General features: G+C 36.0%; 1 protein-coding gene across 4 annotated transcripts in view; it reads left to right on the top strand.

The window, feature by feature from the left end:
• The window catches only part of PIK3C2A (phosphatidylinositol-4-phosphate 3-kinase catalytic subunit type 2 alpha), a 60,990-nt gene that overhangs the window by 29,762 nt on the left and 7,979 nt on the right, over nt 1-23,249 (top strand). For 3 of the 4 annotated variants that reach the window (XM_042813289.1, XM_042813288.1, XM_042813291.1), the window contains exons 3-23: nt 746-852; nt 2,457-2,614; nt 5,374-5,494; nt 6,129-6,240; nt 6,781-6,860; nt 6,962-7,025; nt 9,486-9,629; nt 11,268-11,310; nt 11,398-11,611; nt 11,690-11,812; nt 13,454-13,621; nt 15,904-16,012; nt 16,737-16,879; nt 17,492-17,680; nt 17,760-17,853; nt 18,118-18,212; nt 18,529-18,709; nt 19,312-19,416; nt 20,382-20,474; nt 21,223-21,352; nt 22,870-23,006. In XM_042813289.1, the coding sequence (XP_042669223.1) occupies nt 746-852; nt 2,457-2,614; nt 5,374-5,494; nt 6,129-6,240; nt 6,781-6,860; nt 6,962-7,025; nt 9,486-9,629; nt 11,268-11,310; nt 11,398-11,611; nt 11,690-11,812; nt 13,454-13,621; nt 15,904-16,012; nt 16,737-16,879; nt 17,492-17,680; nt 17,760-17,853; nt 18,118-18,212; nt 18,529-18,709; nt 19,312-19,416; nt 20,382-20,474; nt 21,223-21,352; nt 22,870-23,006 (2,610 nt within the window). The remainder of the gene's footprint in view (nt 1-745; nt 853-2,456; nt 2,615-5,373; nt 5,495-6,128; nt 6,241-6,780; nt 6,861-6,961; nt 7,026-9,485; nt 9,630-11,267; nt 11,311-11,397; nt 11,612-11,689; nt 11,813-13,453; nt 13,622-15,903; nt 16,013-16,736; nt 16,880-17,491; nt 17,681-17,759; nt 17,854-18,117; nt 18,213-18,528; nt 18,710-19,311; nt 19,417-20,381; nt 20,475-21,222; nt 21,353-22,869; nt 23,007-23,249) is intronic. The other variant, XM_042813292.1, reaches the window with a different exon arrangement.

Genomic DNA, 23,249 nt, shown 5'->3' with positions numbered 1-23,249 from the left:
TGCTGGCATCTGTATGGCTATTTTGTGTATTGTATGTATGTGAATTGGATCAGAAACAAGGTTGTATTCAAAGCTATTGCACTTGTAAAAACAACAAGAAAGCTCTGTTTGCTACAGGGTTTATTTTTTTTCAAAGTGCAGATCACTTTTAGGAATTGTTTTTGGGCTGGATACTTTAAGGGAAGATGGTTTGCATTAATGGGTGTGTGGGGAGTGCTGGGGACATAAGAGATCAAAACAGCACGAATTTGTTACCGTGAGATTTCTTCTGAGTTTGCATTCTGAATGCTGCTTTAAGTATGCAGTTTATCTTGTGCTGCTTTGTAGGTGAAGGTAGTCATGGTTAGATTTGATGTGTAATGGTTCTTTGTGGGGCTCCATACTGAAGGCTGAATGGCAGAAGTGGAAGAAAAAAAGCAATTTGCTCTCCTCATCACGTTCAGCAGAATCTGGCCAAATGCCCAATGTCATTGCTCACTGCTGAGAGCCCGGGAGCTGTTACACTTGTAGCTTATTCTTAACTAACATTGATACTGTCAGATAAATAAATTGCTTTCTTTAAAGAAGTCTTTGTTTCAGTGAATCTTTATTTTTTTAAACTCGGTAGTGATGCACATGTTTCCCCTTACATAAATAGATATAAAACTGATAATAAAACTCAGTTGTCTGAAATTCTGTGTACTGCATGTGGCTTTGTAGGCTCCAGGAATGTTTGCAGCTATTTAAATACTGTATTATCTTTGAGTTGCAGAAAGACAATGGGACCACTGGCACGCTGACAGAAAATGTGCTTCTCCAAGAAATTGAAGGGCAGAATCAAGAACTGTCAGCTTTTTCTCAAGCAGTTACAAAGTAAGAAATTACTGGAAGTAGCATTCAGAAGAAGAATCATTACTACTTTTATATTGGAAACACACATAGTCAGGAGGACTGCTGCTAGTTTTCTTTTTTTGCTTGATGAAGCAGACTTTTTGTATGTATTTTCCCTTTGGTTATCCCAGTTTTTCTTGTTTTTTTATCGTGATTTTCAAAAATGCAACAAAATCCTGAGAGTGTTCAGTAGTATGAAGTCTCCTTTTTATTCTTCTGATCCTGTGACTTTCCTTAGTCACTTTCCTCTCACTGTTTTTTCCTGGTTTTGCAAAGCTTTTTATTTTTAACCTTAGAGTATTTGCTGTATCTTCATTATGTATTTATCTCCTTCTGTTTTTCAGTACAAATTCTTTTCAAATAACTCAGTATTTTTCTTAACTGATAGGCTTTGGCAAATCCCATCACTCATTTGTCTTTCTAAACCTTAAATGCTCTTTTATATCACTTCTACCACTGGAACTCTGTAGAAAAAAAAGCTAGCAAGAACAGACAAAATCCCTTGTGTTTTTCCTGCTTTGCTTGGGTGGTGAAATTTCTTACACATGGAACCAAAGGAGATGGAAGTTGATAACTTGGTGTTCCTTCTGTTAATTTTACTTATTGCTGCAGTTTAATGAGTCGCATCTTTGTTTTCTTCCTAGAGAAAGACAAACTAGGAGTCGTGCCTCACCCATTCAAAATCCAGTAAAAAAATGGGAAATTAGAGTTCTTTGAATTTGTTGGTTATTAACTGCTTTGTAAAACAGGAGTGTAAAAGCAATGAGAAGTCACATACAGTTTGCTGACAACACTGACAAATATTTCAAAATAAAACAGGCTTGTTAGAACAATTTCTAGTTACGTTTAATTGCTGCCCTTTCTCAATACCCAGCACTTAAAATGCTTCTAAACTTATGGCTGCATAAATAAAGGGATCCTTTTTTTTTTTCCCCTCACTCATGCTCTTGTCAGGAGGCAAGAAAATGAGATAGGTGATTGTTATAGATGACTTCTGCTCATAATCTCCTATAATGCTGCTTTAACATTAATGGATAGTTAAATTCCTTTGTCCATGTTAAATAGTAGAAAGTAAAAAGCAGGTTATAAGAGGACTGTATTTCTTACTAGGTAAACATATTTAATAATGTTTGTGTCCTAAAGAAAAGCCTTACCTTAATTCAAGCCTCTCTCAACTTCCAGAGTTTAGATGCTGCTCAGAAGTTCAGATTAGGCATCCACAAATTCAAAAGTGCAAAGAGTTTGGTAGTCTGTTATACACAAAAGAATTTACTTTGTGTTCTAACTCAATTGCAGGCAAATGTTGTGAATTAGCTTTTATCCTGTAAGCTATATGGAAAACGTGCCTAACTATAATCTAGTTCTTTTTCCTACTTACTTTTGTATGATTCCTCTACCTACTATTGTATGATTATTGTGGGCAGTGTTCTGTTGAGAGTAGAAAAAATAGAATGCTTTTGTATACGTGGTTTAGGTAGGAGCAGTAAGTGTTCTTTACTACTCTGGCTTGTGGTTATTACTGTGTTCTTTTGCTTTAGTCATAAACTTGTCCATTGCAATGCTTCATGAACTTTTTCTATTTACAGATTGAGGACCAAGTTTCCTTACACCAATCAGCAATCAAATCCAGGCTTTGTGCTGAGTCCAATCATGCTGCAAAGAAATATAACTGGGGAGAGTGCCAGTATCAAGGTTTCTATAGAAATCAAAGGATTCCAGCAGCCAGTAACTTTTACATGTGATGGTATGTTTCTACTTTTTAAACTGGAATTTGCTTGTAAGGCTTAGAATGGCGGATTGAGACTGCATACTTGGTCTAGGCCAGTGGCTTTTTAAAGTCTTGTAATCCCAGGTATTGGTTACAGGGATTGCTTGTGGGGGATGTGGAAAGGTAGTTGAAGGAAGAACCTAAATGTGGGCCACTAACTCCATCAGAAAATACTTAGAAGCTGACAAATTGGAACAGTTTTCAAAAAAGAAAACCAAAGAAGCTAGAAGTGCTGTTCTATCCACAGCTGGGAATATTAATACAGCTTTTCGAGAGTTTGACCTACTTTATGATAACTGGGAGAGAAGGGAGGGGAAACATTCAGAACTTTCATCATTTTTTTAATTCAAACGTTTGCTAGGATACTTAAAGCTATTTCAGATTACCTGAAAATACAGACAAATTGCTGTTGGGAAATAAGTGTAAATGCTGAAATTATTCTAGCTATCATGAGATCAATGTATGCTTGTCTACATGTATCAAAATGGTGCTGGCTTGCTGTACTTCAGCTAGCTGGCCCAGTTCATGAGTAATGAAGCATATTAGTTTGGGATGGAATTTAGAGGCTTGCCTTGTCCTTGGACATAAATTCATATTCTCTGTGCAGTCAACACTGCACAGCCTGTCTGTATTAAGGCTGTAACTTCGGATGCCATCAACTTATGTCAGTTCTTGGTGATTAAATAACTGCTGCTGATAATAAATTACCTCAGGAGCAGCTTACAGCTTAGTCTGTACATTGCTGTAATCTCTTAGGCTTGGTGAAAGCTCCCATTCCCAGGCCAGGTCACCTGGCAGTAGGTCTGTGCTGCAGCCCTTCTTATCATTCACCTCTGTTGGGAAGTGTAGACCCCTTAGAACTGGTTGTTCTCAGAAGATATGAAATTGCTATACTATTCCCTTGACCTAGAAGCTGTACTGAAAAACAAGCTTCTAATGCATAAATATTTTCATTTAATGTTAATCTGAGGAACCTTACAGTTATTCTGCTTTGATTTAATACTCCTCTGTTAAGTGTAGCCTAGGAAGGGCTTATGCTGTTTATCTGTAAGTTTGCTCTTCACTAATATTACAGGCTTAATCCTTTCCTACAAAAAGTGTTAGTAATGTAAAGAATTGTTATAGCTGTGGCCCTTTGTTTCTAGAAATTAGTGAAACCTTGGAATGTGGTTTATTCCTAGCCTCACCTGTGCCTCATTCTTTGTACTGTCTGCTGACATCCCTTTTTTCTCATGCTGAGACATCACCAATAAACTTCAAATCTTTCATCCCTAGCATTTGTAGACATCTACATGCACTGTAGCATATACTGTTACTAGACATAGGTGTGTTTAAAGTTGTCCTCTTTCTTTAAGTCCACCTTTTCTTGGTAAATTCTTGCATATTTTAGCTTCCTAATGCTGGAGTAGCTTCATTATGGCTTTCAGTCCTGCTCAGATGGAACTGTAGCTTTTCACTGTTCTTATGGCTCAGTGTGTAGAGGGGGGAAACAGGCCAACTGCTGAGTTCATTGGAGTGTACCTTTTGATCTGTTTATTAGACTGTACAGGGAAGTACAAGCCTACTTGAGCAGTCATGTGTCAGAAAGAAATGATTATCTTTCAATAAGATAGAGGGGGTAAAAAGGTGGTAACGTCTCCAGTTAGTTTGTAATGCTTCACAACACTGACAGACCTTAAGCAGAGACCTTAAACAGAGCCTATGAGTACAGCACGTAAGCTGTAAGCTGTTGCTGCACCTTTTTATTCCATCATCCACCATATTTTTTGCTGTTCTGAGTTCAAACTTACTGTTACTTGTTGTCAAGCTATACTCATTTTTCATTCATCAAATACTATTATGGTTATAGTAAGTCATCTGATAGTGAGATGAAGCACTTGTATTCTTACAGAAAATATTGTTTGGATTTACCTGTGCATCCAGCATAGTAGTAGTCTCTTATGAGTAAGAAAATTAAGAAGATTAGATCAATGGGAAAAAAAGAAAACTCTGAGGGTGCTGCTGAAAAAAAAATAAATGCTTCTGTATAGTGTTTTTTTAGGGAACTTTGAGGAACTTTGACATCATTGGCAGATGATTCAAAGGCAATCAGAAAGTAGGTAGGGAGGCGTAAGGAATGTTTTTTAAATAAGCTTTCTGTGTTAAAACATGTCTTCTCTTTCTGCAGCAACAGCTGGTACCTGTAGGAGAGTGAATGTAAGGCTTGACTGAGGTTATTTCTTTTGCTATGTGTTTGCTGGTTAGAAAGGAAAATTGACTTTCAAAACATTTGATACCTGATAAAAAAAGCTTTGGTAGTTAAGAGTTGTATTTTGCAAAAGCTTGATGATGCTTGCTAAGATCATTGATCTGATCTCATTGTGAAAGCTGCTCTAGATAAATCAAAAGGGAAAAGATTTCCAGTACAATTTCTCTCTGTTGCAGCGGGCTTTAATTTCCTCAAAAGTAGCACAAATACAGAAGTTCTGTCATCAACTTTTAAGATAATGGTTTCTGAACTTCAGAGCGCTCTAGAGTCATTTAATCATTTGTCATCTTTGTTGTTTAAGACAATCTTATTAAAAAGTAAATTTAAATGCTTTTCTTGTGTAAAAACTCCTGCAAAATATATAGCGAGTTAAGTGGTTTTGTATTTCTTGAAAAATGGCTACTCTGTACCCAAACTACTCTAAATATGTTTAGCATCATTTGCAGTACACCTATATTTAACTTCTAGATGTCATTTCTTTAAACAGTGAGCTCTCCTGTTGAGCTTATAATAATGCAGGCACTTTGCTGGGTGCATGATGACTTGAATGAAGTGGACATTGGCAGCTATTTCCTGAAAGTCTGTGGCCAAGAAGAAGTTTTACAGAAGTAAGCCAAAGTCTTTCTCGTTCATGTTTAACTTCATACTTTTTAATGGCACAGTTACTGGCAAATTTATTTTTAATGATTAAATGCATGAAAGTAGAAATCTTCAAAATGTAGGTACACATTTTGCATGAAGAACAGAAGTCTTTAGAGCTCCTGTGGGATACAACAGATTCTCAACAGCTTTTCAGAAATCTGTTCTAAACTGCTATCTGTTGTGTGGAATACAATTTCTTCACATGCAGACTTCTAAAGCATTTCTGTAGATGGATGGTTTAGTTTTCAGGTCCTTTAAATGTCAATAACCAGGAAAAAAATCTACTGATAAATTCTAATAATCCAATTTTTTTTTTTCCAAAGTGATTGAGTGGCAAATCCCCATTCATTTTCTGGGTTAGAATGTTTGGTTTCAGTGTTAACCATAGCAGTTAAGAGCTTTAGCAAAAATGCTGGTACCTGTAGTAGCGTGCTAAAACTTCCACTGAAGAAAAACGCGATTGAGCAGTATGATGTGGAAACTCATTTACCATTTCCTTATTTTGAGCTCAGTAGGTTGCATTTAATATTCCACATGAGTTCTCTGAAAAACACTGAATATTTTTGGTGTAAATAACTATAGCTTTCATTTGTTTTACAGTAAGCACTGCGTAGGAAGCCATGAATACATTCAGAACTGTCGGAAATGGGATACAGAAATTAAACTGCAGCTCGTGACCCATACTGAAATTTGCAGAGGTCTGGCACGAACAGTAAGTACCTTCTAAACTGCAGTAGCAATTTAATCTTAAAGAGTTTGAGAGTTTGCATTAAAGGTGATGGATCTGAGATGAAATCTTCTTTTGTAATTAACCCATCAGTAAATCTGTATGATGTTGGGAATTGTGTTCTCCTCTCCTAAGAGCATGTGAAACATGGATAATGTGTCATAAGACCAATTACTGCAGCTGGAAAAAATGCACAAGTTTTTTATCTAAACTTAAGGCCTTAAAGGGAAGCAGCAGATTTCGGAGTTGAAGATAAGCTGAAGACAGTTTTTGACTTAAATTAGACATATATCTGACAACTGAAAGGGAGGGAGGAACAGAGTTGGACACTCAGTAGCTGTTTCTCTTCTTTTCCACTGTCTCAGTGTGAGCTTTTTTTGGAGGCTATCTGTTATTTCTTTTCAATTTTGAAGAAATAACTTCATGTCTTTCCACTTTTATTCCATTAACAACGAGATGTCTAAAACATTATTATAGATGACAGGAAGTTGGAAACTATACTCAATAGATAATATTTTACTGCAGGAAGAAGATGACAGAACACCCATAGACCTAACCAAACACCTCTACAAAGTAGAAAAGCCTTTCAGAGAACCCAATATAAGGTAATATGTAGGGTTTTTTTTCATTATCAAGTTAATGCTGAATTTCTGACCAAGATTTTAGTGCTCTTACAGATGTGCTTAATAATTACTGTATCTTGCAGATCTTCTGTTGAAGAGCTTCTTGATATCTATCATAAGCAAACTGAAATAGCTCTGAAAAACGAGGTAAGGTCATTGCAAATTATTACTGAATCAAAAGTAGCATGGGAATATTTACTGATAAGGCAGTTGGAGGAAAAAAGAAATTGCAGGTGTTCTTGGGAAAACTGAGATCCGAAGAAGGTGTCAAATGTGAATTTGGAATAATTGGTTTTTAGATTGCTTTTTAAAATTTTCTTCCTGGCTTTTTCTGTGATCTTATAATTACCTAATCACTGCAATGGCAGTGTGTCTTCCCAGTCCTAAGGTGCAAAATAACCTTTTCCTCAAAAATGCTGGAAAAGGTGAATTTAGGGAAAAAGGTCTGTATCTTGACTATGTCAGTTGTCGTTATTTGTGATACACTGCCAACAGATCCAAGTCTATATAATTAAGCTGTAAGGTGTATAGTAGAATTTGCATGTTTGGAACACAGAAGTTAGTTTTACAGAAAGCATAACAACATCTTACTCTGCAACTGGACTAATTTAAAAAAAACACAGTCAAAAATAGTGGGTATTTCACTCTAACTTGAAACAGCTTTCTGTAAAATAAAGTAATTTCCCAAATGCAAAAGTCTAGCTGAAGATAACCTACTTTGCTCCTCTGGTGTCCTGGTTTCCACTGAAACAGTGTTAATAGCACACCGATGCTCTGAGTGATGGGAGTGTGATGCTGAGCTGCCTGCCAGGTTAAACCACAACAACCAGCTTAGGTTAACTCCTGATGGTAATTTAACTTGGAGACTGAAACCTTGAATAGCTTCTTTAAGAAGTACGTTTCTTAAAGTTTCTATAAGGAGCAGTCTTGAAATGAAAGACTTGGTGGAAATGAAAAGTATTATAATTAAGTCTGTTTATTAACTTTGTAGGAATGCAAGTCCCAACAAGCTGCTCTCCACTATTTACATATTCCCTTAATACCATTAGTTCATCAGATTTTTCAATTCTCTTGATGTTTAACCACATTCTCAAGGGTAGTTTCAAATGCGATCTTATTATAGAAGAGTGAGATGTTAACTGCCCCTTAATATGATGATGTTTTTGTTACTTTGCTCTTGCAGCTGCCTCCGATTGCTTATTTAACTGTTCACATGTTGAGGTGAGAAATATAAAAGGTTGCACTTCAGACTTATGTTCTGCTCTGTCTACAGAGTCTTTTTGAAGATGAGAGATGCATTTTGTAGGCGACAACTAAGTCCAAATATCAAGAATTATTGCTTTTAATTTTTTTTACTTCCTGAAGTGACTTTCAGTACATATTCAGTAGCTGAAGTTCGTTAATCAAAGCAAAGCAGGGTGAGGTCTTCAGTAAATAACTCATAGGTAGCCTTTGAATTTGCATCTGTGGACACATTCCAATGTAAGCTAGTGTCCTTGTAATAATTTGAGAGCTGGTGAGGAAAATAGTAGTGGAGATTTTGCTTTTCATATGCTGAACAGCTGTTGTCTTCAAGTCATCAGCTTGGAAAGCAGGCTTAAACATTTACAGCATCTTCCAATTTCTAGGGTTATTTTCTTACCAGTGCAAAGTTAATTGTTGCCAGGTAACTCCCAATCTAAAAACTTCATTATTCAAATGGCTGTTTTGTTATCCATTTGAATGAAGGTCACATGAGAGTGTGTGCGTGTGGAGGGATCAGTTTATATCTTAGCAAGAGAATATTACACCAATTCCTCCTATTCTAAGTGATCATAAGTGATGGTGAACAGAAGCTATACTTCAGGCCTTCAGAAAGAAAACAGAGACGTTATTTTGAAGCAAATATTTTTATTATCCGTATGTATTTTAGATGAAGACTGCTAATATTAAAACAAAATCTATAATTCTTTGGATTTAAATGAAGGGTTTTTTTTTTTTTTTTCTGAAGAGAATATTGGGAGGTTATGTTGAAGTGTACAATTCCCCTTCCTTTTCACCCTTGATTTCGAATGACTATTTAGGTTGAATAGTATGCACAGCAAAGAGTTGCAAGCAGTGTTTTTCAAACAGTAGGTTCAAGGTTATCAAAAAGATAAATATGTTCTGTTACAGAAACTAGAAGATAGTGTAAATATAGTTTGAATCTATGTGTTTAAAAGAACTGAAATTGAGAAGCGTTTTCTTTAGTGTGATTCTTTCCTCACACTCCTTGAATATCTTTTTTTTAAATCTGCTTTTTAAAAAAAATCACATGGGAATTTGAGCTTAGTATCTCGTTGGACAATATCTGCCTTGAGCTAAAGGAAAAATCTTTGTATTCTTGGGGCACCATGCTGCACCCTGTGCTAGCTCTATGTTTACGACATTGCTAACTGAGCTATAAGGAAGTTTTCAGTATGGCAGCTTTTTGTTTAATCACATTGTTAAACTACAGGTAAACGTAATTGAGAAATGCATACCATCATATAAAATCTTCTTGGCAATTCTTTCTTAAAAGTAACAAAGCAATATTGTGTTTTGCAGTAGTGACCACCTCAGTCTGTTCTTTCTTACATTTCTTATTAGAACCAACATAAAGCAGTGGATCACTTGATTAAGACTGTCAGAAAAATCTGTTCAACATTGGATGGTGTAGAAACTCCTGCAATAACAGAATCTGTAAAGAAGCTGCGGAGGGCTGTTAATCTTCCAAGGATTAAAGACACAGAGGTAAACTTGTACACTATAAATTACATTGTGAGGTGTGCTTTTTAAAACCAAAGGATAACATTTCATAGTCTTTGGTAGTTGCAAATACTAGCAACAATTAAGAATTATATTTTCTCTTTCTTTTTTTAATATTTATTGCTATTTTACCTGATAGTTTCAGTGTTTTTTTATAACAGTCATTTGCTGTTAATGTAGTGATCACTTGGAATCCAATTTGAAGGTATTTTTAAAATACTCTTTTCTAGTTCTGTAACTACAGATTTGGGTCACAGCAACTGCTGTTCAATATTACCAAAGGAGATCCAGCTGTCCTCTAAAATCAATGCAGTAATGCTTAGATGAAGAATTAACATAATGTTTTGGGGTTTTTTTGTGCAGTACTTATATGAAAAGCAGTGTCATGTTAAAACACTAGCAGTCCCATCGCTGGATTTCTGAGCATATGGACGAAAATGAAATCTTACCAGCAGTGCAGATTTTGATGATAGAATTGGCTTACAGTTAACTTGAGCACAGCTGGTCTCATATCAATTACTCGAAAAAAAAGTCGCTAAAGGGAAGAATGTGCAAATAAAACAGCTAAATAGTCTTATAATGCTATTTCAGGCCATATTAAAAGGAATTGTGATTCCTGTGCTGTTTTCTTGCGTTTTTTTTGTTGTTGTTGTTGTCTACAGTTTAGTTATGTATTTGTAATACTAAGCTGAAATCTTGCAAAATCATAGACTGAATAAATACAGCTGTTACCAACTGTTCTCTTGCAGAGAAATGCAGAATATTTATGTGAAAGGTTAGGGAAATTCAAGATATATGAAGTTTCTGCCTTTTTTTTTTTTTTTCTTTTAAAGATGAAAGTTTAAAGCTTTTGACGTAACTTTATGTTGACAACTTGTTCAGTTAATGCATGGAAGATGTAGGTAGAGCTTTCGTTCTTCTGCAGTTGTGACAGTTGTCTCAGCTTTTAGGAATTCAAAGTTTTCCTTTAAGTTACCAATTCAGTTTTCATTAGAAGTTTTAGTTCTTATCAGAAGTTGAATTTGGTATGAAGTCCTTCCTTACTTGAAGGGAGTAAATTCCCATGATTAGTTTGACGCCTGCAGACTTCAGCAGCGTCCTTGATGAGGCCAGACACTGCGGTAGTACTGTATCATGTTTAGACTCCCATCTGAGCAGACCAAGGAACAACAGATATTGGCAATACCTACTGCTCAGCTTCCTCAGTCTGACTTTTTTTTTTTATCTTAACTGCTCCTACAAAAGATGCCTTTCCAAAACAGCTATTTGAGCTTGAATTGATACATAATTAAGCTACTGGCTTCTGCTCTCATCTCTAACAGCCCCAAGTTTTCTCTCTACTGAGAGAAGCTTGAGTACTCTGAGCAATATTCCAATGTACTGAGCCTTGTAAGATATGTCAGGATATGTGACCTAACAAAAGGTTTTGAACTTGGTGAATAATTTCTGCATGATGTAGAACTTGTCACACTGTCAGTTATCATGAGGAACTTCAATTGAATAAAAAGATGTATTAAATGAACACAAACATGGTCCTAATTCAGATGTTTAATAATTTCTGATCAAGTTGATTCTTAAGGGTAGGTTTCTTGGTATTGGAATTTACTCTGACTTACTGTGTAGGTATCCCTGAAATGTGGCGATGATTCTAGCAAGAGCTCGTCTGGTGAGTAGAGTTCTTCAGTTTTATTAAAAGTGACTTCAAGGTTACTATTTTAAGGAAGATATGCATTAAAGATCACTTGCAATTTAGGCTCGCTGCAGCCTGAAAGTCCTCTGAAAGTGAGTATAGACCTGTTGACAAGAGCAGTTGAGGCCCTTCTGCGACTCCACATGAATTCATGTAGCAGCAGTTCTGCAGCAGTTTCTCCAAAAGATAACACTACCAAGGAAGCGTGGACTGCCACAGAACATCTCCAGTTCACAATATTTGCTGCACATAGAATTTCTCCTGATTGGGTATCCAAGTAAGTAATTTTCCAGTTGTAGAAAATCATCCCTTTATGGAGTTCTTTTTTGTTTACTTTACTTTGTTCTTTGTCCAGTTTTGAAAAATACTACTTGATTTGTTCTTTGACCCATAATGGAAAAGATCTCTTCAAACCTGTTCAGTCCAAGAAGGCTGGCGCATACAAGAACTTCTTCTACTTGATTAAATGGGATGAACTGTAAGTGACTTCACAATACTAACTGCCCCTGCAAAATAGGTTGGTTTTCTTAGCTATACCTACCTAACTGCTGAATGCACTCATTCAGTCAACTCTTGCTCCTAGTTCTACCCGAAGTGTTGAAAGAACAGCATGTGAGGCTTGTGACCAAAATCAGAAATATTATTCTGAATGGTATTTGACCTCTCATTTTAAAAGTGGGAATGGAAATGCTGGACAATTGCCCTATGCCAGTGTATTTATAGAGTACAACTATAATGAGTTGGGAAGATTGTAGGATTCCTTGTAATGGGAATGGCTTGCACTGCTTAAGGAATGATGAATAAAGCTTGTTTTTTGAGCAGTTCTCAGATTTTCTAAATAGGGAAGAAAAGAAGCTGACTTCTATTGACATTGATGATGAATAGTTTTTTGTTCCAAATATATCACAGCAATTTTGTATCTAATTTATAAATCTAATTTAAAGTATTTCTATAAAGAGATCAGATGCAGAAGTGCTTAATCTGTCTATAGCATATGAGAATGTTTTGAGCTACTTAAGCTGGATTTCTCTTTTTGGAGCAGGGAAAGAGAGTAGAAAGGTAGAAGGAAGGGCATGCAGAGAAGAGACACAGAACGGCAGTTAATGTCTGAGAGGGGAAAATATTTTTCACTATACACACTTACTCTTTTTGACTTAGTAGTATGAGGCAGTCTGTCATTATTGAAGAGTCAGGTGAGTTCCATGTTGCCCTATACCTTGTTTCCTGACAATTTTTAAAGCTCAGAGATGGACTCCGAATAATACTCTAAAAGCCTGCAGGGACAAATTATCGTAGACCAGAAATGAAAGCTCCAGGTTCTGAAATACCTGACAGCTGATACTGCTTGGACTACCTTTTTTTTTATGATGCAATGAATTGATTGTCAGATCTTTTGCTGACAAGAGATAGTGCATTGAAGTGAAAGATGTTAGACAGATTGCTTGTAAGCTGTTTAATATAGTTTGGGTGTTCTATAGTCTAACTGGCTTAGTAATATGCTGTGAATACATACCAAAAAAATCAGTCTATAAGTTACAGAAAATTAAAGAACACTTCAAGCAGTGAGAAGGTGTCAACAAAACTCTGGGTTGGAATTATACAGTGAGGTGTATACTCCTCAGCTGCAACCTTTATGGTTGCCAGCTTTGTACTGTTTGGTGAATTTAACTTACAGTAGTTCTTAAGGGATTGTTTCATTGGAATGGGAAACTGTTGTCAGCTTGCTCTCCAGTCAGATGTGAGAGTTGAGGAGGTGGCTAGCACAGAATTGTATGGTCCTGGTAGTGAGCAGAGTGGGAAGACAGGTTATGCTGGGTTGTGCCGTTCTGTGCAAGGAATGTGATTTAATAGAAGAAGATTAAAGAGGCTTGTTCTACTGCCTATTAAAAAGGGTTGTTCTAAATCTAGCTACCATACAGAATTGTAGTTTAGCAGATTTTATGAACTGTTGGTGCAGAAGATATTAGAGTGGAATGTAATTGCACAAAAGTTTAGCATTTGTCCTTCGGTAATTTGAAAGCAAAAGGCATTGACTGATTATATGAATGACAAGCCTGTAATTTACTAATAATTGGTTTTCCTTCTACAACTGATTTATTTCAATGCTTTTATTTTATAGAATAATTTTCCCCATCCAGATTTCACAACTGCCTTTGGAATCAGTCTTATGTCTGACTTTGTTTGGAATCCTAAATCAAAGTAGTGGAAGTTCTCCTGATTCAAATAAGCAGAGAAAGGGCCCTGAAATGTTGGGTCAGGTTTCTCTACCTCTTTTTGATTTTAGGCGGTAAGTATCCAAAATATGGGTAAGCTTAATAATATGATTTATTCTATATAAAGTTTAATTTGCTCCCGTAATTATAGAAACTGCTTCTTTGCTGCTGAATGTATTAGAAAGTGGCAAAGGCAGCAATCTTAAGGGGTATTCATATAGAAATAACACTGTCAGTTAAATACGTTTTGGTATTTTCTTTTAACTGGTGGAAAACTTGCCTGCAGGGGCATGTTGAATGTTTGAATTAAAATGTTGGTAATACTACTGCTGACCCATGAAAATGTGGACCAAAAGAGGTCATCTTAGCACCAAGGTTTGTAAGCATGCAGCAGCTGAGGATGTAATCACAACATTAATGAATTCCTTCAAGGAATCCACTGACATTCAGATCAGGATCTGTTACTTCTAAATCATCCGTGGTTTAAGTATCAATGGACATCACTACCTGCTGAATTGATAGCCTTCCTTCTTCATTGAAAGAATGCAGTCTTGATGAGTGTGGCATTTCATGAATTTTAAAAGTATGTTATGTTGGCCAGAGGCAGTTCAGTTGTTATTCATATATATTTTAGCAGATAAAGTGCAGACAGCCAGTACATGAGTGATAGAGAATGCAAAAGAAAGTGTTTACAGCAAGCAATGGATTCAGTAGGAATAGTGTCGAGTGCAGTGCAAAATAGAGCAGAATCCTGACAGCAGGTAAATGTACTATCCTTCCCTGTCACTGGATAAGAAATCTGCCAGAAACTGTTTTGAGATAGGAAAACTAACTTCTTCACTCACTTCTGTTTGTAGCTCTAGATATGGTGATGGCTCGAACTATTATAGATAAAATACTTTTAATCTGAAGTCTGCAGTATTTATAAGTACTATTTTTTTTAGAGTTATCTCTGTCTTGGCTGTAAAATATTTGATGCTGTGTGTTTCAGTAAGTTTATATGGGTAGGAACCAAACTACCAAAGGATTAAGTTTGATTAAATGTATCTTACCTTCTGGAAAGATGAATTTTTCTAGTCTGACAATTGAATGGTAATAAATAATCCAGCAAGAAAGAAAATCAAAATACTATATTACAAAGTTTTAAAAGATGTGTATTTTAAAACATATGTATATTTTAAAATACATATGTACTTTCACAAATAGGCAGAGCAAACCATTCCTGCTATTAACCTGTAAAAGTAACGGAGATCTCTCTGGTATTTCTTCAAGTGCAGTTGCAGATCCTCTTGTGCTCTTTTATCACTTAAAATGGAAAGTTTTCTATAATTTTCCTCAATTAAGCGTTCCTGGATTTTTCCTTCTCCTTGAAACTTCCATTACTGGATGTATTCCAAAATGCTAATTGCTCTGGTAGCTGGTTCATGAAACTTCAATAAATAAGCTTGAACCGTGGATACCACAATTAGGCATAATGTTACAGAAATGATCACAGCGTTGCAAAACAACTTTGGGAATTACGCTTGGAATTTTATTTTTGTAAGTGATTCTGACTTCCAGATCCTACTAGAAGCTCATATTATCTACTTGTCAACAAAGTCCCACAGTCTTTCTTGGTCTCTTACTAGTCTATACTGCTTATGTCTTTACGTGTGTTTTGCATTTTTTGCTTCTCCACGGCGCTCTGTTTGTTCTATTTCTGCTTTTCTATGCTGATCATTCCAAAAGGCTGCAGCTATGTAGCAGTTTAGGCTTTCCTGCACTGCGAAAATAGCTTTCTGTCTCCACTGAGAACTCAATCTGTTTTCACAAATGATCTTTCTTTCAGTCTTCTATCTAAATATTTTCCTTTGGTCTCCTAAATGCCACATTTAATAATATGTGATTACAAACATCATTTTTATTTTAACTTAAGTTGCAGAATTAGTCTTATTTCATGCTGCACTGTATTGTCATAGTGGTTAGCCTGGGGAGAGATCTGTATTTTCTGTTTATGTAGAGTGCTGCAGTAAGGTGTGTTGCACAAGAGAATGCTGAATGGCCTGTATAGGGCAGCTGTAGAGTTGCTAGAGTCTAATATGCTAACAGTCTAGAGAAATTAAGTCCAGATTTGTGTAATTAAAGACATGAGGCAAATATTTTAGTTGCAGTTGGAGGTAGTGTTGCTAGTGGGCAGGAGCTAAAAACTGTAGCTAACTAAACCGAGGGAAGAATAAAAAGTCATAGATAGGCTTTAATATGTCCAACTTGTTTTCTTCATAGCAATCATTGGGCTTTGTCAGATGGTATTTTAATAAATAATACTGTTGAAGCAAACAGATTGTGACATAATACCTCTATGTGCTTTTTCTCTCAGATTGCTGTCTTGTGGGACAAAGCTCCTGCAACTCTGGACCTCGTTACATCCGAGTCATGCTTCAGGGATGGCCAGTAAGAAAGAAAATATGGGAAGAATAGTACTGCAGGTTATATATGATTCTGATTTGTCCTGACTCCATTTTTGTGAATATTGTGACTAATTTTTACAGGAGTGGTAATAGATTGTTTTGGGGAAAGTGTAAATATTAAATCATATTTGTTAGCCAGCATAGAATAGCAGTTACTAAACTTTAAGGACAAAGAATGGAAAGCTGCTGTAAACATATGCATTTACAGTCACTCTGGTGAAGTTGAAAAAAATTGGAAATGCCTTGGTCTTAGATATCTACTTATCAGTACTGACAGAGAATATCTTTTGAAACACAGTCCATAGAGATGTGTGTGAAAGAGGAATTTCTTGGGACAAATGGTAGCAATTCCAGTTTCTTTACAGAATGCAAGTGCCTCTCGTCCTCAATTCAGTGTTCAGATTTCCCTAAGAGAAGGTACCATGTTAGGCATGGCTTCACAGTCCCAACATGTCATTAGAGGTGATGATTAGATTGAAGCCACTTGGTGTGGGGTTTTTAGTAGTTCTTGTATTAATTCCCAACTCCAAGATTGGATTGTAAAACAATGCAGTTGTCATACAGTTAAGGACAGTAGTTATGTAGAAGAAGTAAGATTGGGAATAAAAATCAGTAACCATGCCTGAAAACTATTATACACGCAGAACTAAGGAGCTGAGATTCCCAAAAACCTGATGCTGCTGGAAGGGGAAGCTCTCTGCACTTTTCTTAGGAGGTTGTTGGGTTGTTTTTTTTTTTTTAGGTTGATTTTCCCTCCCATGCTTTTGATATTGAATATAAAATTCCTCAAGCTGCAAAGACTACTGTGCATCATTCCATAGAAGCATTAGAAAAACCACTGAGAGAACGTCTCCTTGCCATTCTCTCGAGGGATAACACTATTGGGTACGTTCATCTCTTTGTAGCTCTGGTCTGTTTGTACAATGACAGTGTGCAGCTAGAGTGTAGAATGCTCATTTATTCTTGAGATTATTTATTATGCTTATATTGTATTTTTGAAGATCTGTGGAGATTTAATCAAGAGATTGAACAAAACCTGTAAAATAATGCTGCTGACTTGATAAATTTGTTTGTATTCTCTGCAGCTAGTGCTGTAATATTCTCCTACTACTCTGACTGTCTGTTGTTTATGCCTGTTCCCACTTGGTATTTCTTCAGTGGTAAGAAGAGTTGGCAGTTTCAGTGGAGGCTGTTCATAGTCACGAAAACATTTCTAACAGGTTTTCCTAGTCATCTGCACCAACCTAATGTTAACTGCCTGTTTGTTTTTTTTCTGACTTCACTAAAATCTATTCTGGCTTCGTGCAAATCACAGCTTTGAACAACTGTTTCCATGATGTTTGAGATTTGCTTTGGCTCCTCTTTAGACCTTTATGGAGGAAGTAGCCATTTTACAAGTCATGTAATTTAGTGTAAAATTGTATACGGTGACGCATTGGGGTTATGTGTGTGGTGTTCTTCAACTTGCACTACAAACTGAAATTCTTTTGTTTGCAGGCTATCAAAAGAAGATAAAGAATTTTTGTGGGAGAGGAGACATTATTGTCATAGTCATACTAATAGCTTACCAAAAATACTGGCTAGTGCCCCACACTGGGACTGGGCAAGTCTTCCAGAAATATATTCATTACTTCAGCAGTGGCCTCCTTTATCACCTTTAGCTGCACTGGAACTACTTGATTCAAAGTAAGAAAACAGAGTCAAGTTTTGTTTGTGTGTCACGCAAGCACAATAAACTTAATGTGGATTTGTGGTGACTTTCTAGGTTTGCTGATCAGGAGGTGCGAAATACAGCTGTGAACTGGATAGAAACATTAAGCGACGATGAATTAACAGATTTCCTCCCTCAGTTTGTGCAGGTAAGATTTACCATTGACACCATAGTTGTAATCTTTTGCTCTTGAAAATGCAAAGGAGTCCCTGGCCACTAGTCGTGGAAGTGCAATTGCGTAAGTCTATATAAAACCTCAACTAATGCACTGGGTGGCAAACAATGTAAGTAGATGGCTGCTCTGTGAGTATCCCCTCAGTTTGTTATGGTTCTATCAGTGCCCTAGTCATAACATCTGTTTTCATCTGGAATTAAGTTTAGACCCAATTTATTTCATTTTCTTTTCATTTAGGCATTGAAGTATGAAACCTACCTGGACAGTGCTCTTGTCAAATTTCTTTTGGCTCGGGCATTGGGAAATATTCGAATAGCACACTACCTTTACTGGTAAGATACTATCTGTTCCATTATGTGTGTAATGTTTGTTATAAGAGCAGTATTTTCAGAAAAAATACTCTGTCTTAATATGTAGGTTCATAATAATGCATGATACATAAAATCGAAAGCAGAAAAAATACAAATCCTGTTGTTTTGTTGTTTTTTTTTTGTGAAGAAACAGTGCCCCTGCAAAGTACAAACTTAACTTCTCTACCATATACTTGTATGTTTATAATACCTATTCATTAAACTAAATAACTGTTTTAGTACTGCATTGTTCACAGTATCTTCTATGTGAAAATTTAATTCAAGTCTTTTATTTCAGGCTTCTTAAGGATACATTATATGATCCAAAGTTTGGCGTAAGATATGAGCAAATTCTTGGAGCCTTTCTTTCAGTCTGTGGGAAAGGACTGAGAGAAGAGCTGGAGAAACAGACCAGGCTGGTGCTGCTTTTTGGAATGGTAGCAGAAAAAGTAAAGCAAACAAGTGTATCTGGTCGACAGGTATGTATATTAAATGTTAGTATTGTTACAGAAGATAAAACTGAGTTTACTCTCAAAGAAATTCACTCAATTACGTTTTTAGTCCAAATTTGATAAAATTATATATATAAAATATGTAGGAAGATCTGTGAGTCTCTCTCTGACTTTTAGCAAGCTAATGATTTAAATAAGTCAATGTCTGTCAAATTTCTTGTCAATTGAAGCATAAGATTGTGTGAGGTGATGGGATAGAAAGAAGAATGATTTCTGTGTATGCTAAGCTGGATTTGGATTTAAAGCTATTACTGCTGAGGAATGATCCAGCTGTGTGAAAGAACAGAATACCTACTTACGTGCTAATTACAAGCTAACATTTTGATAGAGAGTATCTGTTTTAGTTAGAAGAAAAAAAGAGTGGTATTAATATTGTACTGCTAAGTTTATACAGTAAGTTACTTATACAGTAAGTTTAATAGGTAAAGCAGTTGTAACATCTTTTGATTCCTTTGATGCTGAGAAGCTAAAATACGGGCTGTGATGTGTTTCAGGGTAACTTTGCCCAGAAGTTTCCCACAGATGCTCCAGTTAGGAATTATCAGCTGAATTATTTTGTTTGTTTGCAGACTGCCTTACAAAGTGGAATGGAACGTGTGCAGTCATTCTTCTTGAAGAACAAATGCCGTTTGCCTCTCAATCCCAGTCTTGTGGCAAAAGAACTAAATATTAAGGTATAGGGTTTTTTTTTTTTGTCAAAGTTACATATAGGCAAAGCTTTTGCAAATAGCAAAATTAATTTACTTTCTTGAAAGGTCTTTACATTAGTTGGAGAGTTTTAATTAAAAAAATTCTGATTGAAAGAGAGAGTAAAATTAAGAAAAATTATATAAATACTTAAACCAAGGAAAGGTACTGTTAATAAATAATTAACAGTGATTATTTCTTCAGACTTTTTCTGCTTTGAGACCAGTAATTGTGGCAGTAGGAGAGGAAATGTATGAAAAGGTCTTGTTTCCAGTAGTAATCAAAAGAGAAAAGTGAATGACGCTGTAAAGATAAAACAGTGAGTGAATACCATGAAATCAGTGAATGTGCCTGTTACTGCTTGTGCCAGGGAAGCAGACAGTAGCTTTATTTCATTATAAAAATCCAACCAATGATATTGTAGAAGCTGACAAAATTATTTTTTTGCTGAGCTCTGCAAAGTTTGACTGTTGCTTTGACAGTCTTGATTATATCATTGTGCATAACTGAGTACCTAAAGGTCCGTGAGCATGGGATTTAATCCAGTGTAAACACAGAGTTTCTTCTGCTTTCCTTCTCTATTACACGTGTTTATAATTAAATCATGAACATGTACTTGAAAACAGATAAATCAGAATATAGTGAAAGACACAAATATCCAGTTCTTATAGTCTTAAGTTTTAAAAAGTTGCTGGTAAAATATTTATGCATGTTTTACTCATTCTTCTATTTAGTACAAAACATTACTGTGCTGAACTGTTGGCTTTTGTACAGGAATTGAACAAATAGCAGCCAAAGGGCCCTTTGTTCAAAGGAAACACATTTGCCACAATTGCAATGTTTTTAGTCTGAATATGCACATTGTGTCATACGTGCTTGTTGTCAGAATGTCACGTTTCCTGAACTAGCTGTGCTAGTCCTTTTTGAGTAGTAACACTGAATCTTCTTGTAGGCGTGTTCCTTCTTCAGTTCCAATGCAGTGCCTCTGAAAATTGCACTGATAAATGCAGACCCTCTGGGAGAAGAGATTAATGTGATGTTTAAGGTAGGCCTTACACGTGTGTTGGAAAAATGTTAAATGGTAGTTGATACCAATCAAAGAATGATTAACTTCAGCATAGATCAGTAAGCTTATATACTTTGTAAGCTTGTTCTTGTATATCTAAAACCATCTCATCAGTTCCACAATTAGAAAGAGATGTCTGAAAATGGCTACTTTTTTCAGAAAGCAGCTCAATTTCGTAACTGTACAACAGGAAACTTCCAGCCGAGTGCTGGCATGATACCACATAAATGAATGTTTCAGAATCTTGCAAGTATCCACAAAATTTCCTCTTTGGGTGGGAAAAAAAATGTATCTTACACATGATGCATCTATCATAACTGCTTAATACTTCTTTAAAGCTGTGTGGGAGGACTGGTAGTGGTAGGAGTTACTGCTACTCTCTTTTGAGGACAGGTATTCCAGGGAAAACTGTACTGTCACGTCTTCTCAGAGAGAAGCCATAAGCTTTAATTATAAAAAGGGATAAGAAGAGATGTAGCATTTTCATAAGATATCTTTAAACATTACAGTTTCAGAAGCTAAGTAACATCTGAACAGGTTGTAAAATGTGAAAGTCAGCATACTGCATGTGAAATCTTAGCTTGTAGTCTCTCTATCTACATGCGTAGCTGTAAGGAAATAAGCAGGTAATGTATCCTGCACTTAAAATGTAAAGCAATTCAGATCTCCAGTTCAGTTCTGCTGAAAGCATATCGTGTTTCTGTTTAACTTCTGTATTTCCATTAAGGTTGGAGAAGATCTGCGACAAGATATGTTGGCTTTACAGATGATTAAGATCATGGATAAGATCTGGCTGCAGGAGGGACTGGATCTACGAATGGTTATCTTCAAGTGTCTCTCGACTGGAAAAGATCGAGGTGCAACACCAGATGCCGTCTATAATTTTTGTGCTTGTCTTTCACACTGCCTAAATTTTTGTCATGCTCACAGAGGAAATTGCTACTCAGATGGGCTCTGGAAACACTGGAAGGCCAAAAGCCTTCTTTACAAGGAAATTCAGTACTTGAAAGTCTAGAAAGTTGATTTGTTTGGAATTTCCTCGTGGCAGAGTTGCATTTAAATGTTTCTTCTGGAGTCCTGAGATTCTTAGGCATTCTACCATAGACGAATAGTGGCACAAATGTCACAATAAAAGTATAAGGTTTTTCCTGATATCCTTACTGCAACACAGGAATTCAGTGGTACAACAGCAGTTTTGATTATGCAAGTTACTCATGGAGTAAGAAAACATTCAAGTCAAAACTGAAATTCCAAGAATATTTAGAATCTGTTGCAGTTGAGTCATAGAAATAGGGAGCATAGAAATGTGCAAAAAGAAGGAAAACTAAACTTAATCCCTTTCCCACACCCCTCACAGAATTACTGGCTTGTGCTACTTAGAATTCCTTTGGATTATGAGGTTTTTAAGTTAGAAACTTTAACATTATAGAACTCTGAGTACAAATACTGCCTCACACCTTGGCCATGCTTTATGCAAGTTAAGTCCCTAATTCTCTATAGATAGCCAATAGGAAACAGGATCTTTAAAGAGGGTCAGCAGAAATTTATCTCTTCAGTCAGAACAGCGTGATGAAAACTTCCAAATATATATGAAGGAGTTGAAAATTCAGGTTGGTGAAACTATACCAAAAGCTTCAACTTATGGAAAGCTTTTGCTTCTTAAAGAAGCAGATGGCATTTCTTCATACTTGGAGTGATGACCTGACTGCATAGCATGTTCTGTTTTTTGTTGGTAGCAGTATTAGTATCCCTAAAGTACTTGAAGAATTAAAGTGAAAAGTAGAAATAGACATAAATTGCAGGTTTTCTCATAGTAGCTCTTGCCAAGATAGAATTCAGGCTGTTTTAACAAAATGTTTTATGTTTATGATGTAGCTCTACAAATATTTCTAGTAAATGATGTCTCCAAAGTGAGGCCACATGCAAATCCCACTTTTCCTTTAAGAAGGCAGGCTGGTCTATTTCAGTGCTTACTGACCGTGAAAAGTTAGTAGGCTGCTAGGCAGTGTCTTTGAGAAATGACACTATCCAAATATTTTCCAGTTATTGGTTATAGAGCAATACTAGTTTATGTACTAGAGAGTAATTAAGCGTTGATGCTTTGAGTAAAAGTATAATATATGTGTATTTTATCAACCATAACTAATTGCAATAAAGTAAACCTAAATTGAATCTCTGTGCGCCTCATGGCAAAGCATTATAATGTAGTCTGCAGAAATGCTTACTAGATTAGTAGCACTTTTTACATCTAGCTGGATTTTGAAATAAGCTAATCTTAAATTATGGAATCGATCACTGCTGATACACTTTATACCAAACAGTGAAAATGCAATATAACTTATGGAGATGATATTTTGTTGTATTTTATGTAAAGGTATGGTAGAACTTGTTCCTGCTTCGGAGACACTTAGGAAAATTCAAGTAGAATATGGAGTGACAGGTTCTTTTAAAGACAAGCCTCTGGCAGAATGGTTGCGGAAGTATAATCCTACGGAGGAGGAATACGAAAAGGTAACTTTTTTTCTTTTTGTCTTTTTTTTAAAGGCTTTTTAAAATGAGATAAATAAGGATTGCTCTTGGGAGAGCAGGTTTTCTTCCTCATCTTACAGTGAACCTTTATTTTTTTTTTTTTTAATCTTTAGGAAGCTTAACTTTTTTCCTATTCTTCAGGTAGAGTTAATGAAATTCCTTATGAGATCTGCTCCAAAAGTATTGCCTTCTGCTGTATTATGTTGGCTGAGAGGCAGATGTTGA

The sequence above is a fragment of the Centrocercus urophasianus genome, unplaced genomic scaffold (genome assembly GCF_019232065.1).
Source record: "Centrocercus urophasianus isolate 14NV4802_14NV808 unplaced genomic scaffold, USGS_Curo_1.0 seq_14, whole genome shotgun sequence".
NCBI classification, from domain to species: Eukaryota; Metazoa; Chordata; class Aves; order Galliformes; family Phasianidae; genus Centrocercus; species Centrocercus urophasianus.
Note: the sequence above shows the minus strand (reverse complement) of the source record. Positions and strands in the feature narration are given on the sequence as shown.